Source organism: Bombina bombina, chromosome 3 (assembly GCF_027579735.1).
Source record: "Bombina bombina isolate aBomBom1 chromosome 3, aBomBom1.pri, whole genome shotgun sequence".
Lineage (NCBI taxonomy): Eukaryota > Metazoa > Chordata > Amphibia > Anura > Bombinatoridae > Bombina > Bombina bombina.
The window spans coordinates 502,727,757-502,749,088 of NC_069501.1; the positions used below are offsets into that span (position 1 = coordinate 502,727,757).

General features: G+C 42.5%; 1 protein-coding gene across 1 annotated transcript in view; it reads right to left on the reverse strand.

The window, feature by feature from the left end:
• Positions 1-21,332, reverse strand: part of SFT2D2 (SFT2 domain containing 2) — a 267,916-nt gene that overhangs the window by 209,734 nt on the left and 36,850 nt on the right. Inside the window, exon 4 of the mRNA XM_053706876.1 lies at positions 705-786. Coding sequence (XP_053562851.1) covers positions 705-786 — 82 coding nt within the window. The remainder of the gene's footprint in view (positions 1-704; positions 787-21,332) is intronic.

A 21,332-nucleotide genomic window follows, 5' to 3' on the forward strand; every position in this document is an offset into this window, starting at 1 on the left:
GGGTTAATAGGGTAGTTACTTTGCGTTGTGGGGGATGGCAGTTTAGGGGTTAATAGTGTTGATAGGTACTTTGGCGTTGTGGGGGGATGGCGGATTAGGGGTTAATACATTTATTAGGTAGTTTGCGATGTGGGGGAGGGCAGATAAGTGGTTATTAGCTTAAATAGATAGTTTGTGTTGTGGGGGGATGGCGGATATAGGGGTTTTGACATGCCTGGTTCATTTTTTGGAAGCGGGTTAGACTTTTACTAGCGATTAAACATTTTTATTTATTTTCTTAAGCGCCGGCAGTTAATATACTCCTGTAAGTCACTGGTGACTCCAGAAATGTCTATTTCCAAACATTTCTGAATGTCACCGGTTTATCCGACTTACGGCAGTATATGATCTGCCGGCACCGTATATGTGATTCACTGATGTGCTAGGTGAACTTACGGGCAGCGTGGGTTTCAGCAGTTGCGCTGAAACCTATGCCATATATGTAATCTCGCCCCAAGCGTTTATTTCTAAATTCCATGGTAACCTGGTGCTCTCTATTTATCAATCCCATTGTTTATGTTATTGTGCTGTGCCAGAGTAATTCAGCCCTATGGATCAGCTGTGCACAAAACATTTTTATGTTTTTTCTTTTTTGTGCTGCCTATTAACATGCATACCAGAAAAAAAATAATGTGTTTAACAACAATTTAATGTGCTTTACTTACCAACATAATAATTGTAGCTATCAAACGAGTGGTTTCAAACATTCTTTTTAACTGTTTTAAGGGTCCCATCAGAAACATTGTGCTGAAAATAAAAGCAAAATGTTGTGAAACTTTGTAGGGCGTTAAAGTGCCATAATTAACACATGATGTGGATAAACATTCTCAGTGCCCTTTACTTGTAAAACAAAAACAAAAAAACAGAATTTATGTTTACCTGATAAATTTCTTTCTCCAACGGTGTGTCCGGTCCACGGCGTCATCCTTACTTGTGGGATATTCTCCTCCCCAACAGGAAATGGCAAAGAGCCCAGCAAAGCTGGTCACATGATCCCTCCTAGGCTCCGCCTACCCCAGTCATTCGACCGACGTTAAGGAGGAATAATAGCATAGGAGAAACCATATGGTACCGTGGTGACTGTAGTTAAAGAAAATAAATTATCAGACCTGATTAAAAAACCAGGGCGGGCCGTGGACCGGACACACCGTTGGAGAAAGAAATTTATCAGGTAAACATAAATTCTGTTTTCTCCAACATAGGTGTGTCCGGTCCACGGCGTCATCCTTACTTGTGGGAACCAATACCAAAGCTTTAGGACACGGATGAAGGGAGGGAGCAAATCAGGTCACCTAAATGGAAGGCACCACGGCTTGCAAAACCTTTCTCCCAAAAATAGCCTCAGAAGAAGCAAAAGTATCAAACTTGTAAAATTTGGTAAAAGTGTGCAGTGAAGACCAAGTCGCTGCCCTACATATCTGATCAACAGAAGCCTCGTTCTTGAAGGCCCATGTGGAAGCCACAGCCCTAGTGGAATGAGCTGTGATTCTTTCGGGAGGCTGCCGTCCGGCAGTCTCGTAAGCCAATCTGATGATGCTTTTAATCCAAAAAGAGAGAGAGGTAGAAGTTGCTTTTTGACCTCTCCTTTTACCTGAATAAACAACAAACAAAGAAGATGTTTGTCTAAAATCCTTTGTAGCATCTAAATAGAATTTTAGAGCGCGAACAACATCCAAATTGTGCAACAAGCGTTCCTTCTTTGAAACTGGTTTCGGACACAGAGAAGGTACGATAATCTCCTGGTTAATGTTTTTGTTAGAAACAACTTTTGGAAGAAAACCAGGTTTAGTACGTAAAACCACCTTATCTGCATGGAACACCAGATAAGGAGGAGAACACTGCAGAGCAGATAATTCTGAAACTCTTCTAGCAGAAGAAATTGCAACTAAAAACAAAACTTTCCAAGATAATAACTTAATATCAACGGAATGTAAGGGTTCAAACGGAACCCCCTGAAGAACTGAAAGAACTAAATTGAGACTCCAAGGAGGAGTCAAAGGTTTGTAAACAGGCTTGATTCTAACCAGAGCCTGAACAAAGGCTTGAACATCTGGCACAGCTGCCAGTTTTTTGTGAAGTAACACCGACAAGGCAGAAATCTGTCCCTTCAGGGAACTTGCCGATAATCCTTTTTCCAATCCTTCTTGAAGGAAGGATAGAATCCTAGGAATCTTAACCTTGTCCCAAGGGAATCCTTTAGATTCACACCAACAGATATATTTTTTCCAAATTTTGTGGTAAATCTTTCTAGTTACAGGCTTTCTGGCCTGAACAAGAGTATCGATAACAGAATCTGAGAAACCTCGCTTCGATAAAATCAAGCGTTCAATCTCCAAGCAGTCAGCTGGAGTGAAACCAGATTCGGATGTTCGAACGGACCCTGAACAAGAAGGTCTCGTCTCAAAGGTAGCTTCCAAGGTGGAGCCGATGACATATTCACCAGATCTGCATACCAAGTCCTGCGTGGCCACGCAGGAGCTATCAAGATCACCGACGCCCTCTCCTGATTGATCCTGGCTACCAGCCTGGGGATGAGAGGAAACGGCGGGAACACATAAGCTAGTTTGAAGGTCCAAGGTGCTACTAGTGCATCCACTAGAGCAGCCTTGGGATCCCTGGATCTGGACCCGTAGCAAGGAACTTTGAAGTTCTGACGAGAGGCCATCAGATCCATGTCTGGAATGCCCCATAGTTGAGTGACTTGGGCAAAGATTTCCGGATGGAGTTCCCACTCCCCCGGATGCAATGTCTGACGACTCAGAAAATCCGCTTCCCAATTTTCCACTCCCGGGATGTGGATAGCAGACAGGTGGCAGGAGTGAGACTCCGCCCATAGAATAATCTTGGTCACTTCTTCCATCGCTAGGGAACTCCTTGTTCCCCCCTGATGGTTGATGTACGCAACAGTCGTCATGTTGTCTGATTGAAACCGTATGAACTTGGTCCTCGCTAGCTGAGGCCAAGCCTTGAGAGCATTGAATATCGCTCTCAGTTCCAGAATATTTATCGGAAGAAGAGATTCTTCCCGAGACCAAAGACCCTGAGCTTTCAGGGATCCCCAGACCGCGCCCCAGCCCATCAGACTGGCGTCGGTCGTGACAATGACCCACTCTGGTCTGCGGAATGTCATCCCTCGTGACAGGTTGTCCAGGGACAGCCACCAACGGAGTGAGTCTCTGGTCCTCTGATTTACTTGTATCTTTGGAGACAAGTCTGTATAGTCCCCATTCCACTGACTGAGCATGCACAGTTGTAATGGTCTTAGATGAATGCGCGCAAAAGGAACTATGTCCATTGCCGCTACCATCAACCCGATCACTTCCATGCACTGAGCTACGGAAGGAAGAGGAACGGAATGAAGTATCCGACAAGAGTCCAGAAGTTTTGTCTTTCTGGCCTCTGTTAGAAAAATCCTCATTTCTGAGGAGTCTATAATTGTTCCCAAGAAGGGAACCCTTGTTGACGGGGATAGAGAACTCTTTTCCACGTTCACTTTCCAGCCGTGAGATCTGAGAAAGGCCAGGACGATGTCCGTGTGAGCCTTTGCTCGAGGGAGGGACGACGCTTGAATCAGAATGTCGTCCAGGTAAGGTACTACTGCAATGCCCCTTGGTCTTATTACCGCTAGAAGGGACCCTAGTACCTTTGTGAAAATCCTTGGAGCAGTGGCTAATCCGAAAGGAAGCGCCACAAACTGGTAATGTTTGTCCAGGAATGCAAACCTTAGGAACCGATGATGTTCCTTGTGGATAGGAATATGTAGATACGCATCCTTTAAATCCACCGTGGTCATGAATTGACCCTCCTGGATGGAAGGAAGGATAGTTCGAATGGTTTCCATCTTGAACGATGGGACCTTGAGAAATTTGTTTAAGATCTTGAGATCTAAGATTGGTCTGAACGTTCCCTCTTTTTTGGGAACTATGAACAGATTGGAGTAGAACCCCATCCCTTGTTCTCTTAATGGAACAGGATGAATCACTCCCATTTTTAACAGGTCTTCTACACAATGTAAGAACGCCTGTCTTTTTATGTGGTCTGAAGACAACTGAGACCTGTGGAACCTCCCCCTTGGGGGAAGTCCCTTGAATTCCAGAAGATAACCCTGGGAGACTATTTCTAGCGCCCAAGGATCCAGAACATCTCTTGCCCAAGCCTGAGCGAAGAGAGAGAGTCTGCCCCCCACCAGATCCGGTCCCGGATCGGGGGCCAATATTTCATGCTGTCTTGGTAGCAGTGACAGGTTTCTTGGCCTGCTTTCCCTTGTTCCAGCCTTGCATTGGTCTCCAAGCTGGCTTGGCTTGAGAAGTATTACCCTCTTGCTTAGAGGACGTAGCACTTTGGGCTGGTCCGTTTTTACGAAAGGGACGAAAATTAGGTCTATTTTTTGCCTTGAAAGGCCTATCCTGAGGAAGGGCGTGGCCCTTACCCCCAGTGATATCAGAGATAATCTCTTTCAAGTCAGGGCCAAACAGCGTTTTCCCCTTGAAAGGAATGTTTAGTAACTTGTTCTTGGAAGACGCATCAGCCGACCAAGATTTCAACCAAAGCGCTCTGCGCGCCACAATAGCAAACCCAGAATTCTTAGCCGCTAACCTAGCCACTTGCAAAGTGGCGTCTAGAGTGAAAGAATTAGCCAATTTGAGAGCATTGATTCTGTCCATAATCTCCTCATAAGGAGGAGAATCACTATCGAGCACCTTAATCAGTTCATCAAACCAGAAATATGCAGCTGTAGTGACAGGGACAATGCATGAAATGGGTTGTAGAAGGTAACCCTGCTGAACAAACATCTTTTTAAGCAAACCTTCTAATTTTTTATCCATAGGATCTTTGAAAGCACAACTATCCTCTATGGGTATAGTGGTGCGTTTGTTTAAAGTAGAAACCGCTCCCTCGACCTTGGGGACTGACTGCCATAAGTCCTTTCTGGGGTCGACCATAGGAAACAATTTTTTAAATATGGGGGGAGGGACGAAAGGAATACCGGGCCTTTCCCATTCTTTATTAACAATGTCCGCCACCCGCTTGGGTATAGGAAAAGCTTCTGGGAGCCCCGGCACCTCTAGGAACTTGTCCATTTTACATAGTTTCTCTGGAATGACCAACTTTTCACAATCATCCAGAGTGGATAATACCTCCTTAAGCAAAATGCGGAGATGTTCCAACTTAAATTTAAATGTAATCACATCAGATTCAGCCTGATGAGAAATGTTCCCTGAATCAGTAATTTCTCCCTCAGACAAAACCTCCCTGGCCCCCTCAAATTGGATTAGGGGCCCTTCAGAGATATTAATATCAGCGTCGTCATGCTCTTCAGTAACTAAAACAGAGCAGCCACGCTTACGCTGACAAGGGTTCATTTTGGCTAAAATGTTTTTGACAGAATTATCCATTACAGCCGTTAATTGTTGCATAGTAAGGAGTATTGGCGCGCTAGATGTACTAGGGGCCTCCTGAGTGGGCAAGACTCGTGTAGACGAAGGAGGGAATGATGCAGTACCATGCTTACTCCCCTCACTTGAGGAATCATCTTGGGCATCATTGTCATTATCACATAAATCACATTTATTTAAATGAATAGGAATTCTGGCTTCCCCACATTCAGAACACAGTCTATCTGGAAGTTCAGACATGATAAACAGGCATAAACTTGATAAAAAAGTACAAAAAACGTTTTAAAATAAAACCGTTACTGTCACTTTAAATTTTAAACTGAACACACTTTGTTACTGCAATTGCGAAAAAACATGAAGGAATTGTTCAAAAATCACCAAATTTTCACCACAGTGTCTTAAAGCCTTAAAAATATTGCACACCAAATTTGGAAGCTTTAACCCTTAAAATAACGGAACCGGAGCCGTTATAAGCTTTAACCCCTTTACAGTCCCTGGTATCTGCTTTGCTGAGACCCAACCAAGCCCAAAGGGGAATACGATACCAAATGACGCCTTCAGAAAGTCTTTTCTAAGTATCAGAGCTCCTCTCACATGCGACTGCATGCCATGCCTCTCAAAAACAAGTGCGCCACACCGGCGCGAAAATGAGACTCTGCTTATGCTTTGGGAAAGCCCCTAGAAATAAGGTGTCTAATACAGTGCCTGCCGATATTATTATATCAAAATACCCAGATAAAATGATTCCTCAAGGCTAAATATGTGCTAAAAATGAATCGATTTAGCCCAGAAAAGTCTACAGTCTAAATAAGCCCTTGTAAAGCCCTTATTTACGATCGTAATAAATATGGCTTACCGGATCCCATAGGGAAAATGACAGCTTCCAGCATTACATCGTCTTGTTAGAATGTGTCATACCTCAAGCAGCAAGAGACTGCACACTGTTCCCCCAACTGAAGTTAATTGCTCTCAACAGTCCTGTGTGGAACAGCCATGGATTTTAGTTACGGTGCTAAAATCATTTTCCTCATACAAACAGAAATCTTCATCTCTTTTCTGTTTCTGAGTAAATAGTACATACCAGCACTATTTCAAAATAACAAACTCTTGATTGAATAATAAAAAACTACAGTTAAACACTAAAAAACTCTAAGCCATCTCCGTGGAGATGTTGCCTGTACAACGGCAAAGAGAATGACTGGGGTAGGCGGAGCCTAGGAGGGATCATGTGACCAGCTTTGCTGGGCTCTTTGCCATTTCCTGTTGGGGAGGAGAATATCCCACAAGTAAGGATGACGCCGTGGACCGGACACACCTATGTTGGAGAAATCAATATACTCTTGTTTTTAAATAACAGAAAAATAGATAAGATTTTTACACAGTGAATGTTGACCTCACTCTGATATGTAGTGATTTTGCCTACTACTCTTAAAAAAACAGAATTTATGCTTACCTGATAAATTACTTTCGCTTGCGGTGTATCCAGTCCACGGATTCATCCTTTACTTGTGGGATATTATCATTCCCTACAGGAAGTGGCAAAGAGAGCACACAGCAGAGCTGTCCATATAGCTCCCCCTCTAGCTCCACCCCCCAGTCATTCGACCAAAGGTTAGGAAGAAAAAGGAGAAACCATAGGGTGCAGTGGTGACTGTAGTTTAAACAAAAATTTTTTTACCTGACTTAAATGCCAGGGCGGGCCGTGGACTGGATATACCGCAAGAGAAAGTAATTTATCAGGTAAGCATAAATTCTGTTTTCTCTTGCAAGGTGTATCCAGTCCACGGATTCATCCTTTACTTGTGGGATACCAATACCAAAGCTTTAGGACACGGATGAAGGGAGGGAACAAGACAGGTACCTTAAACGGAAGGCACCACTGCTTGCAAAACCTCTCTCCCAAAAATAGCCTCCGAAGAAGCAAAAGTATTGAATTTGGAAAATTTGGCAAAAGTATGCAGTGAAGACCAAGTCGCTGCCTTACAAATCTGTTCAACAGAAGCCTCATTTTTGAAAGCCCATGTGGAAGCCACTGCTCTGGTAGAATGAGCAGTAATTCTTTCAGGAGGCTGCTGGCCAGCAGTCTCATAGGCCAAACGGATGATGCTTTTCAGCCAAAAGGAAAGAGAGGTAGTAGTCGCTTTCTGACCTCTCCTCTTACCAGAATAGATAACAAACAAGGAAGATATTTGTCTGAAATCCTTAGTTGCTTGTAAATAGAACTTTAAAGCACGAACTACATCAAGATTGTGTAATAGACCTTCCTTCTTCGAAGATGGGTTAGGACACATAGAGAAGGAACAACTATTTCCTGGTTAATATTCTTGTTAGAAACAACTTTAGGAAGAAAACCAGGCTTGGTACGCAAAACTACCTTATCTGCGTGGAACACCAGGTAAGGTGAATCACACTGTAAGGCAGATAATTCTGAAACTCTTCGAGCAGAAGAGATAGCTATCAAAAACAAAACTTTCCAAGATAACAACTTAATGTCTATGGAATGTAAAGGTTCAAACCGAACCCCTTGAAGAACTGAAAGAACTAGATTCAAACTCCATGGCGGAGCCACGGGTTTATAGACAGGCTTGATTCTGACTAAAGCCTGAGCAAACGCTTGAACGTCTGGTACCTCTGCCAGACGCTTGTGTAATAGGATAGACAAAGCAGATATTTGTCCTTTTAAGGAACTAGCTGACAATCCTTTCTCCAATCCTTCTTGGAGAAAGGACAATATCCTGGGAATCCTAATCTTACTCCATGAGTAACCCTTGGATTCACACCAACAAAGATATTTCTGCCATATCTTATGGTAGATTTTCCTGGTGACAGGCTTTCTAGCCTGAATCAGAGTATCTATAACTGACTCAGAGAACCCACGCTTTGATAGAATTAAGCGTTTAATCTCCAAGCAGTAAGACGTAGAGAAACTAAATTTGGATGCTTGAACGGACCCTGTATCAGAAGATCCTGCCTCACTGGCAATGTCCATGGTGGAACAGATGACATGTCCACTAGGTCTGCATACCAAGTCCTGCGTGGCCACGCAGGCGCTATCAGAATCACCGAAGCCTTCTCCTGCTTGATTCTAGCAACCAGACGCAAGAGGAGAGGAAACGGTGGGAAAACATAAGCCAGATTGAAGGACCAAGGCGCTGCTAGAGCATCTATCAATACCGCCTTGGAATCCTGGGATCTGGACCCGTAGAGAGGTAGTTTGGTGTTCTGACGGGACGCCATCAGATCCAACTCTGGAGTGCCCCATAGCTGAGTCAGCTGGGCAAATACCTCCGGGTGGAGTTCCCACTCCCCCGGGTGAAAAGTCTGACGACTTAGAAAATCCGCCTCCCAGTTGTCTACTCCTGGGATGTGAATTGCTGAGAGATGGCAGGAGTGATCCTCCGCCCACCTGATTATTTTGGTTACTTCCATCATTGCTAGGGAACTCTTTGTTCTCCCCTGATGATTGACGTAAGCTACAGTCGTGATGTTGTCCGACTGAAATCTGATGAATTTGACTGCAGCTAATTGAGGCCATGCCTGAAGAGCGTTGAATATCGCCCTCAGTTCCAGAATATTTATCGGGAGAAGAGTTTCTTCCCGAGACCATAAGCCCTGAGCTTTCAGGGAGTCCCAGACCGCACCCCAGCCTAACAGACTGGCGTCGGTCGTTACAATGATCCACTCTGGCCTGCGGAAATATATTACCTGAGACAGGTGATCCTGAGACAACCACCAGAGAAGAGAATCTCTGGTCTCCTGGTCCAACTGAATTTGAGGAGACAAATCTGCATAATCCCCATTCCACTGTTTGAGCATGCATAGTTGCAGTGGTCTGAGGTGTATCCAAGCAAAAGGGACTATGTCCATTGCCGCTACCATTAGTCCGATTGTCTCCATGCACTGAGCTACAGATGGCCGAGGAATGGAATGAAGAACTCGGCAAGTAGTTAACAGTTTTAATTTTCTGACCTCCGTCAGAAATATTCTCATTTCTACCGAGTCTATCAGTGTTCCTAGGAATGGAACTCTTGTGAGGGGGGAGAGAGAACTCTTTTTGACGTTCACCTTCCACCCGTGAGACCTCAGAAAGGCCAATACGATCTCCGTATGAGACTTGGTTCTTTGGAAAGTCGACGCCTGAATTAAGATGTCGTCTAGGTAAGGCGCCACTGCTATGCCCCGTGGTCTTAGAACCGCCAGGAGGGACCCTAGCACCTTTGTGAAAATTCTGGGAGCGGTGGCCAACCCGAAAGGAAGAGCCACAAACTGATAATGCTTGTCCAGAAAGGCGAACCTGAGAAACTGGTGATGATCTTTGTGGATAGGAATATGAAGATATGCATCCTTTAGATCCACGGTAGTCATATATTGACCCTCCTGGATCATTGGTAAGATTGTCCGAATGGTCTCCATCTTGAATGATGGGACTCTGAGGAATTTGTTTAGAATTTTGAGATCCGGGATTGGTCTGAAAGTTCCCTCTTTTTTGGGATCCACAAACAGGTTTGAGTAAAACCCCAGTCCTTGTTCTGCAATTGGAACTGGGTGGATCACTCCCATTGTACGTAGATCTTCTACACAGCGTAAAAACGCCTCTTTCTTTGTCTGATCTGTAGACAGACGAGAAATGTGGAACCTTTCCCTTGGAGGAGAGTTCTTGAATTCTAGAAGGTATCCCTGGGCTACGATCTCTAATGCCCAAGGATTGTGTACATCTCTTGCCCAGGCCTGAGCGAAGAGAGAGAGTCTGCCCCCTACTAGATCCGGTCCAGGATCGGGGGCTACCCCTTCATGCTGTCTTGGTGGCAGCTGCAGGCTTTTTGGCCTGTTTACCCTTATTCCAGCCCTGGTAAGGTTTCCAGGTTGCCTTGGGCTGTGAAGCGTTACCCTCTTGCTTTGCAGCCGGAGAGGATGAAGCGGGGCCGTTCCTGAAATTGCGAAAGGAACGAAAATTAGCTTTGTTCTTTGTCTTAAAGGGCTTGTCCTGAGGGAGAGCATGGCCTTTTCCCCCGGTGATATCTGAAATAATCTCTTTCAATGCAGGCCCGAAGAGGGTCTTTCCTTTGAAAGGAATGTTCAAAAGCTTGGATTTAGACGACACATCGGCCGACCAGGACTTTAGCCATAGCGCCCTGCGCGCCAAAATGGCGAAACCTGAATTTTTGCCGCTAACTTAGCTATTTGGAAAGCGGCGTCAGTGATAAAAGAATTAGCTAGCATTAGAGCCTTAATTCTATCCATAATTTCCTCATATGAGGTCTCTGTCTGGAGCGAGTCTTCCAGCGCCTCAAACCAGAAAGCAGCTGCAGTAGTTACAGGAATAATGCAGGCAATAGGTTGGAGAAGAAAACCTTGTTGAACAAAAATGTTCTTAAGTAAACCCTCTAACTTCTTCTCCATAGGGTCTTTAAAAGCACAACTATCTTCAATTGGTATGGTTGTGTTTTAGCAAGTGTAGAAACAACCCCCTCCACCTTAGGGACCGTCTGCCACGAGTCCCGCACAGAGTCAGGTATGGGGTACATTTTCTTAAAAACAGGAGGGGGAGCAAAGGGAACCCCTGGTCTATCCCACTCCCTAGTAACGATATCCGCAATCCTCTTAGGGACCGGAAACGTATCCGTGTAAACAGGGACCTCTAGGTACTTGTCCATTTTACACAATTTCTCTGGGATCACTAAAGGGTCGCAGTCATCCAGAGTAGCTAATACCTCCCTAAGCAAAACGCGGAGGTGTTCTAGTTTAAATTTAAAAACCAATGTATCTGAATCTGTCTGAGGAGGAACACTTCCTGAATCCGAGACTTCTCCCTCAGACATCAAATCCCTCGCTCCCACTTCAGAGCGTTGTGAGGGTATATCGGATACGGCTACCAAAGCGTCAGAATGCTCATAATCTGTTCTTAAAACGGAGCTATCATGCTTTGCGGGTAACACGGGCAGTTTAGATAAGAATGTTGTAAGAGAATTATCCATGACTGCCGCTAAGTCTTGTAATGTAAAAGAGTTAGACGCACTAGAGGTACTAGGCGTCGCTTGCGCAGGCGTAACTGGTTGTGACACTTGGGGAGAGGCAGACGGGCTACCCTCGTTACCTTCAGTCTGAGAATCATCTTGGGCCACATTCTTAAGTGCAACAATATGATCTTTAAAGTGTATAGACATATCAGTACAAGTGGGACACATTCTGAGAGGGGGTTCCACCATGGCTTCTAAACACATTGAACAAGCATTTTCCTTAGTGTCAGACATGTTTAATAGACTAGTAATATACACAAGCAGGCTTGGAAATCACTTTAATCAAATAAAAAACACAATTTGAAAAAAACGTTACTGTGCCTTTAAGAGATAAAAAGAGCACACAATTTTACAAAACAGTGAAAAATGCAGCAATTCTCCTGAAATTTTCACAGTATGTACCTAAAGCCTTAATAAGATTGCACCACAAGTTTCAAAACTATTAACTCCTTAATGCCCAAACCGGAGCAGTCTAAAGCCAAAACCAGGTTAAAAATAGTACAGCACCTTGCCACAGCCTTGCTGTGGCCCTAACTGCCCTTAGGGATCAGATTTGGGGGAATATAGCTTCTATAAGGCCCTCAAACAGCAGCAGGACCCTCCATGTGAAGCAGCATGAACTTCTCTGCAATTTTAACTGAGCATCTGAGGCTCGAAATTAGGCCCCTCCCACTCTACTCCGGAGCTGTGAGGCCTAGTAAATCACTCTTAAAGGGACATTAAACACTTTGAGATAGTAATATAAAATGATAAATTGTATATAATAAAACAACTCTGCAATATACTTAAATTATTTATTTTGTTCTCTTTGCCTGCAATTCTATTCTGCAATTGTGAGCTTTTCAGCTCCTGTTAGAAATGGAAGTGCAGAACACTGTTAAATCCAGCACAACCATTGGCTGCACACTCTAGTGTCCTATTTATAACTGACCCTAATTGGCCACAGCAGAGAAGGTAACGCAAGTTACAACATGGCAGCTCCCAGTGTTTTATAGCACTAAAACTTTAGACTTATTTTGTCCCTTTTTAAACAACTAATGAAACTTTAAAAAATACATCTACATGTTAGTCATGGACCAATCTTTTCTTTGAATGCATCATTCTATCTAGCTTGTATTTAGTGTTTAATGTCCCTTTAAGTGAATAAAAACCAGCCATGTGGGTAATAACCCCAGAAAGAACCCCAAAAGGACTTTCAAAGTGTCTACAAACGATATTTTTCTTAAATAAACAATCGATTGCCCTGAATCAGTGTCAACCAGCATAATTAGCCCTGTTATGTAAGCATTCAATTCCTTACTAAGTCTGTGAACATAGCTTACCCTCCCCTCATGGGGATATTGTCAGTCTCTTCTAGCATTATCTCAGTCTTGTCTAGAAATAAATGACTGACCATACCTTATTGCAGTTCCCCTGCAAACTGTTCCCCCCAAATGAAGTTTTCTGGTACTCCTCAGTCCTGTGTGGGAACAGCAGTGGATTTTAGTTACAACATGCTAAAATCATTTTCCTCTCAGCAGAAATCTTCATCACTTTTCTGCTAGAGAGTAAATAGTACAAACCGGTACCATTTAAAATAACAAACTTTTGATTGAAGATAATAAAAACTACAATTCTAACACCACATTCACTTTACCCTCCCGTAGAGAGACCCTAGTGCTTAGAGCCGGCAAAGAGAATGACTGGGGGGTGGAGCTAGAGGGGGAGCTATATGGACAGCTCTGCTGTGTGCTCTCTTTGCCACTTCCTGTAGGGAATGAGAATATCCCACAAGTAAAGGATGAATCCGTGGACTGGATACACCTTGCAAGAGAAATTGGAATAGTCTTTTCCCCACTTAAAAATTCAGCTGACTGCTGTTTGTTATAATCGGCAATCCTTGTGCCTCAAAACCGGATATATAGGGAAGCAAATGTCTGTATCAAGAATTCTTGATAAAGCCCTGAAGGGTGAAACGCGTTGAATGGGACCTTGCTGAACAAAACTCATTAAATCCTACTGAGAGACTGTCACCAAGCTTTGTGACTCAGCAATTGAAAGCTCGTTTGTCCAAGGAGTTAACGGAGTGTACTGCCATATCCAGCTCTAGGATTCTGCAAACCAAAATTTCCTGTCTCCATATATATATCGAGGAGGTCCAGGTAGAACTGACCACTGAGGCTAGACAAAAGCGAGAGAAACAGCCACACTGCCGATACGGACCCCAGAGGGGAGTCAGGTGGCTCATCACGGCATCGGAACTCTGCAGCCTGTGAATCATTTACAGGGAGGATAACAATACAGCAGCGGTTGCAACCGGCATACGATAAGGTACCTTTATTTTTTCATTACTATTAAGGATACAAGTTAAACAACAAAAAAGTTGTTTTAAATAGTTCTATAAACAGACATTTGCTTCCCTATATATCCAGTTTTGAGGCACAAGGATTGCCGAGGATAACAAACAGCAGTCAGCTGAATTTTTAAGTGGGGAAAAGACTATTCCAATTTTTTATATCAAGCTTTATTTTGTATATAAAGTATCTACACAAGTGGAACTATATCCTAATTTAGGAGAATTGATACTTTGTATTATTACATCGACTGAAAAGGACACTTCTAGAGGTTTTTTGACACCCATCGTATAGATATTTCAATATAGTAAGTTTTCCAACTATCAAAATACGTTACAGAGAATTTCTAAAAGTTGTTTAGCATGGTTTTAGAATTTGTCAAGATCCAAAGTTTGACCAAAAATACAAGTTTGGTAAAACGGATCCCAATGATATGTGTATTTAAAGCATAAAAAAAAATACAAAATAAAAAATTTGTGGAAATTTGTTTTTATTTTTTTATAGAATATTTTCTTCTATAAACTCTTATAGGGAGACGTCCCTAAATTTTAAAGAGAGCTATTGTCTAGACTGCATTGAATAAGTTGTTATTATAGAATTTTAAAGAAATAATAAAAAATATTGTTTGGTATAGAAAGCTATTGTCTAGACTGCATTGAATAAGTTGTTATTATAGAATTTTAAAGAAATAATAAAAAATATTGTTTGGTATATAAACCGTAATACTAGCACATTATTGGCATAACACCAACTTACCACTTAGAAAAAAGAACATGAACTGCTTGAAATAGTAATAATAGGCAAGTCTGGCAATTTAGACAAATAGGAGGAATCAAGGGGACTAAATGTACGATATGATGCAGGTCGAGTTTACAATATACCAACTTTAACGAGTTACAGTAAAATAAATTAAAGTTGAGGCCTTGTTGACATACAATAATGAGTATATCATTATTAATAAGTTGGCATAAAACAGAAATCCAGCTCTAGGCAATAAGCAAGCTTCACATACTACCCCATTGCTTCAGAAGTATTATAGTAGCGTGCGGAAGAGAACTAATGTCAGAAAGCTGTTCTACAACCCCTATACCACAGTGAGATGACATCACCATAATATATATGTCTGCACGCAGGATGTAAAGCCTATTTGTAAAGGGATATACAGATACCTGCACACAGAAGCATCCCATAAGAAAAATTATTTACATCACTTCCCTATAACTGAAGACGAGAGGTATTTTAGACATCTCCAGCCATGAGTGGACTATACAAGAAGACAATAATCCATTTTTGTAATTTAATATGTTCAGACCAAAGCTAAAAAGATTTGGCAAGATATACATCTTTATAATGCTTCATGATACACCGGTGCAGAAAGTAAAAAAAAAGGAAATTATATATATTTTTTTGTAAAAGTACATAATTCAGTCTTTACAGTCTACAACACAAGTAACACAAAATGGAAAAATTTAAATATGAGTGACACAAAGCATTGTAAAATTTATAAAAAACAAAACATGGTTAAAAAAAAAAAAAAAATGGATTTGCGTTTTTTTTAACTTTGTTCCTTTTTAATTACAAAAAACAAAACATACAACTAAACCAGTGCTTTCCAAACTGTGTGTCCTGACACATTAGTGTGTCGGCAGCAGTGTGTAGGTGTGTCCCTGCTTCAGCACAAATTTTTTTTTTTTGGTTTCTGACTTTCCGCCTGCTTGCTACGCATATCACATGATACCTAGTGGGTCACAGATCATCTTAACCTATTGGCACAGCTCAGTAGGAACTGAAACTATTCCCATTGGCGGCACATTGGCTCATGACTGCACGTGTAGTCTCCTCGATTGGCTCGAGACTGCATTGCTTAAAAATGCTTGATGATGAAATGCGAGTGTCTTTATCTAAAATTCCACCAAATATATAGAAACTGTGTTCATCCCATCAACCTCATACAGCCCATTAAAATAGTAAGTAGCTATTGGTGTTAAACTTTTTTTTTTTTAATTCTTGCACATACATACTGTTACTTGTTAATACATGTTATTATATAATTTATGTATGTGTCTGTATCTCTTAAAACAAGTTAGTTTAACTTCCTGTTTGCTAGTACAACTGAATTACTGTGTCGCGAAATGATGTAGGTCTAAAAAAGTGTGTCACCAACATGAAAAGTTTGGAAAGCTATGAACTAAACAGATAAAACCATCAACTGTTCTTATTACAAGTTGAAAGTAAACGTGTACCGCCATGCGCAATCTCAATGTGCACTTGTCGGGTTAGCATGACCTTGCGTAAAGTGTTAAGGCTTTCAAAAATAGTTGCACCAAACACAACATAAATACATTGAAATAAAGAGTTACACTCGTATATACACTATTTAATAAAAATGATTCATATAAATATTAATAAATTTAAAAAAAGTTATAAGGGTTCAAAGGTATATACAAAGTTTTTGAATGGAAAAGGCTATTTATAAAATATATATTTTTATGTGTATACATGTTGTGTATTTATATATGTATATATTTATATACACACAGACACACATACACATGCGTATATATCTCTACCAATATAAATATTTTTAATTCAGCACCCTGGATAGCGCTTGCTGATTGGTGGCTACATTTAGCCACCAATCAGCAAGCGCAACCCAGGTGCTGAACCATAAAATGGTCCAGCTCCTTTGCTTAGAGTCCTGCTTTTTCAAATAAAGATAGCAAGAGAATGAAGAAAAAACAGAATTTATGCTTACCTGATAAATTACTTTCTCAAACGGTGTGTCCGGTCCACGGCGTCATCCTTACTTGTGGGATATTCTCTTCCCCAACAGGAAATGGCAAAGAGCCCAGCAAAGCTGGTCACATGATCCCTCCTAGGCTCCGCCTACCCCAGTCATTCGACCGACGTAAAGGAGGAATATGCATAGGAGAAATCATATGATACCGTGGTGACTGTAGTTAGAGAAAATAATTCATCAGACCTGATTAAAAAAACCAGGGCGGGCCGTGGACCGGACACACCGTTGGAGAAAGTAATTTATCAGGTAAGCATAAATTCTGTTTTCTCCAACATAGGTGTGTCCGGTCCACGGCGTCATCCTTACTTGTGGGAACCAATACCAAAGCTTTAGGACACGGATGATGGGAGGGAGCAAATCAGGTCACCTAGATGGAAGGCACCACGGCTTGCAAAACCTTTCTCCCAAAAATAGCCTCCGAAGAAGCAAAAGTATCAAAATTTGTAAAATTTGGTAAAAGTGTGCAGTGAAGACCAAGTCGCTGCCTTACATATCTGATCAACAGAAGCCTCGTTCTTAAGGCCCATGTGGAAGCCACAGCCCTAGTGGAGTGAGCTGTGATTCTTTCAGGAGGCTGCCGTCCGGCAGTCTCATAAGCCAATCGGATGATGCTTTTAAGCCAAAAAGAGAGAGAGGTAGAAGTTGCTTTTTGACCTCTCCTTTTACCAGAATAAACAACAAACAAAGAAGATGTTTGTCTGAAATCCTTTGTAGCCTCTAAATAGAATTTTAGAGCACGAACTACATCCAAATTGTGTAACAAACGTTCCTTCTTTGAAACTGGATTCGGACACAAAGAAGGCACAACTATCTCCTGGTTAATGTTCTTGTTAGAAACAACTTTCGGAAGAAAACCAGGTTTAGTACGCAAAACCACCTTATCTGCATGGAACACCAGATAAGGAGGAGAACACTGCAGAGCAGATAATTCTGAAACTCTTCTAGCAGAAGAAATTGCAACCAAAAACAAAACTTTCCAAGATAGCAACTTAATATCTACGGAATGTAAGGGTTCAAACGGAACCCCTTGAAGAACTGAAAGAACTAAATTAAGACTCCAAGTAGGAGTCAAAGGTTTGTAAACAGGCTTGATTCTAACCAGAGCCTGAACAAAAGCTTGAACATCTGGCACAGCCGCCAGTTTTTTTGTGAAGTAAAACAGATAAAGCAGAAATCTGTCCCTTCAAAGAACTTGCAGATAATCCTTTCTCCAAACCCTCCTGTAGAAAGGATAGAATCTTAGGAATTTTTATCTTGTTCCATGGGAATCCTTTAGATTCACACCAACAAATATATTTTTTCCATATTTTATGGTAAATTTTCCTAGTTACAGGCTTTCTAGCCTGAACAAGAGTATCAATGACAGAATCTGAAAACCCACGCTTTGATAAAATCAAGCGTTCAATCTCCAAGCAGTCAGTTGGAGTGAAGCCAGATTCGGATGTTCGAATGGACCTTGAACAAGAAGGTCCTGTCTCAAAGGTAGCTTCCATGGTGGAGCCGATGACATATTCACCAGGTCTGCATACCAAGTTCTGCGTGGCCACGCAGGAGCTATCAAGATCACCGAAGCCCTCTCCTGATTGATCCTGGCTACCAGCCTGGGAATGAGAGGGAACGGTGGGAATACATAAGCTAGGTTGAAGGTCCAAGGCGCTATCAGTGCATCTACTAGAGTCGCCCTGGGATCCCTGGATCTGGACCCGTAGCAAGGAACCTTGAAGTTCTGACGAGACGCCATCAGGTCCATGTCTGGAATGCCCCATAATTGAGTTATTTGGGCAAAGATTTCCGGATGGAGTTCCCACTCCCCCAGATGGAAAGTCTGACGACTCAGAAAATCCGCTTCCCAATTTTCCACTCCTGGGATGTGGATTGCAGACAAGTGGCAGGAGTGATTCTCCGCCCATTGAATTATTTTGGTCACTTCCTCCATCGCCAGGGAACTCCTTGTTCCCCCCTGATGGTTGATATATGCAACAGTCATCATGTTGTCTGATTGAAACCTTATGAATTTGGCCTTTGCTAGTTGAGGCCAAGCTTTGAGAGCATTGAATATCGCTCGCAGCTCCAGAATGTTTATCGGGAGAAGAGATTCTTCCCGAGACCATAGACCCTGAGCTTTCAGGGGTTCCCAGACCGCACCCCAGCCCACCAGACTGGCGTCGGTCGTGACAATGACCCACTCTGGTCTGCGGAAGCTCATTCCCTGTGACAGGTTGTCCAGGTTCAGCCACCAACGGAGTGAATCTCTGGTTCTTTGATCTACTTGGATCGTCGGAGACAAGTCTGTATAATCCCCATTCCACTGTCTGAGCATGCACAGTTGTAATGGTCTTAGATGAATTCGTGCAAAAGGAACTATGTCCATTGCCGCAACCATCAAACCTATTACTTCCATGCACTGCGCTATGGAAGGAAGAAGAACAGAATGAAGTACTTGACAAGAGCTTAGAAGTTTTGATTTTCTGGCCTCTGTCAGAAAAATCTTCATTTCTAAGGAGTCTATTATTGTTCCCAAGAAGGGAACTCTTGTTGACGGGGACAGAGAACTCTTTTCTATGTTCACTTTCCACCCGTGAGATCTGAGAAAGGCTAGGACAATGTCCGTATGAGCCTTTGCTTTTGACAGAGACGACGCTTGAATCAGTATGTCGTCCAAGTAAGGTACTACTGCAATGCCCCTTGGTCTTAGCACCGCTAGAAGGGACCCTAGTACCTTTGTGAAAATCCTTGGAGCAGTGGCTAATCCGAATGGAAGTGCCACAAACTGGTAATGCTTGTCCAGAAAGGCGAACCTTAGGAACCGATGATGTTCCTTGTGGATAGGAATATGTAGATACGCATCCTTTAAATCCACCGTGGTCATGAATTGACCTTCCTGGATGGTAGGAAGAATTGTTCGAATGGTTTCCATCTTGAACGATGGAACCCTGAGAAATTTGTTTAGAATCTTGAGATCTAAAATTGGTCTGAATGTTCCTTCTTTTTTGGGAACTATGAACAGATTGGAGTAAAACCCCATCCCTTGTTCTCCTAATGGAATAGGATGAATCACTCCCATTCTTACCAGGTCTTCTACACAATGTAAGAATGCCTGTCTTTTTATTTGGTTTGAAGACAATTGAGACCTGTGGAACCTCCCCCTTGGGGGTAGTTCCTTGAATTCCAGGAGATAACCTTGAGAAACTATTTCTAGCGCCCAAGGATCCTGAACATCTCTTGCCCAAGCCTGAGCAAAGAGAGAGAGTCTGCCCCCCACCAGATCCGGTCCCGGATCGGGGGCCAACACTTCATGCTGTTTTAGTAGCAGTGGCAGGTTTCTTGGCCTGCTTACCCTTGTTCCAGCCTTGCATCGGTCTCCAGGCTGGTTTGGTTTGAGAACTATTACCCTCTTGCTTAGAGGGTGTAGAATTTGAGGCTGGTCCGTTTCTGCGAAAGGGACGAAAATTTGGCTTATTTTTAGCCTTAAAAGACCTATCCTGAGGAAGGGCGTGGCCCTTTCCCCCAGTGATGTCTGAAATATTCTCTTTCAAGTCAGGGCCAAACAGCGTTTTACCTTTGAAAGGGATGTTAAGCAATTTGTTCTTGGAGGACACATCCGCTGACCAAGACTTTAGCCAAAGCGCTCTGCGCGCCACAATAGCAAAACCTGAATTTTTCGCCGCTAATCTAGCTAATTGCAAAGTGGCGTCTAAGATAAAAGAGTTAGCCAATTTAAGTGCTTGAACTCTGTCCATAACCTCCTCATACGAAGAGTCTTTATTGAGCGACTTTTCTAGTTCTTCGAACCAGAAACACGCTGCTGTAGTGACAGGAACAATGCATGAAATTGGTTGTAGAAGGTAACCTTGCTGAACAAACATCTTTTTAAGCAAACCCTCTAATTTTTTATCCATAGGATCTTTGAAAGCACAACTATCTTCTATAGGGATAGTAGTGCGTTTGTTTAGAGTAGAAACCGCCCCCTCGACCTTGGGGACTGTCTGCCATAAGTCCTTTCTGGGGTCGACCATAGGAAATAATTTTTTAAATATAGGGGGAGGAACAAAAGGTATGCCGGGCCTTTCCCATTCCTTATTTACAATGTCCGCCACCCGCTTGGGTATAGGAAAAGCATCGGGGGGCACCGGGACCTCTAGGAACTTGTCCATCTTACATAACTTCTCTGGAATGACCAAATTGTCACAATCATCCAGAGTAGATAACACCTCCTTAAGCAGAGCGCGGAGATGTTCTAATTTAAATTTAAAAGTAATAACATCAGGTTCAGCTTGTTGAGAAATTTTTCCTGAATCTGAAATTTCTCCCTCAGACAAAACCTCCCTCCTGGCCCCTTCAGATTGGTGTGAGGGTATGTCAGAACCATTATCATCAGCGTCCTCATGCTCTTCAGTATCTAAAACAGAGCAATCGCGCTTTCTCTGATAAGTGGGCATTTTGGACAAAATGTTTTTAATAGAATTATCCATTACAGCCGTTAATTGTTGCATAGTAAGAAGGATAGGCGCACTAGATGTACTAGGGGCCTCTTGTGTGGGCAAGACTGGTGTAGACACAGAAGGGGATGATGCAGTACCATGCTTACTCCCCTCGCTTGAGGAATCATTTTGGGCAACATCATTATCAGTGGCATCATCGTCCCTACTTTGTTTGGACAGTATGTCACATTCATCACATATATTTAAATGGGGAGGAACTTTGGCTTCCAAACATACAGAACATCGTCTATCTGATGGTTCAGACA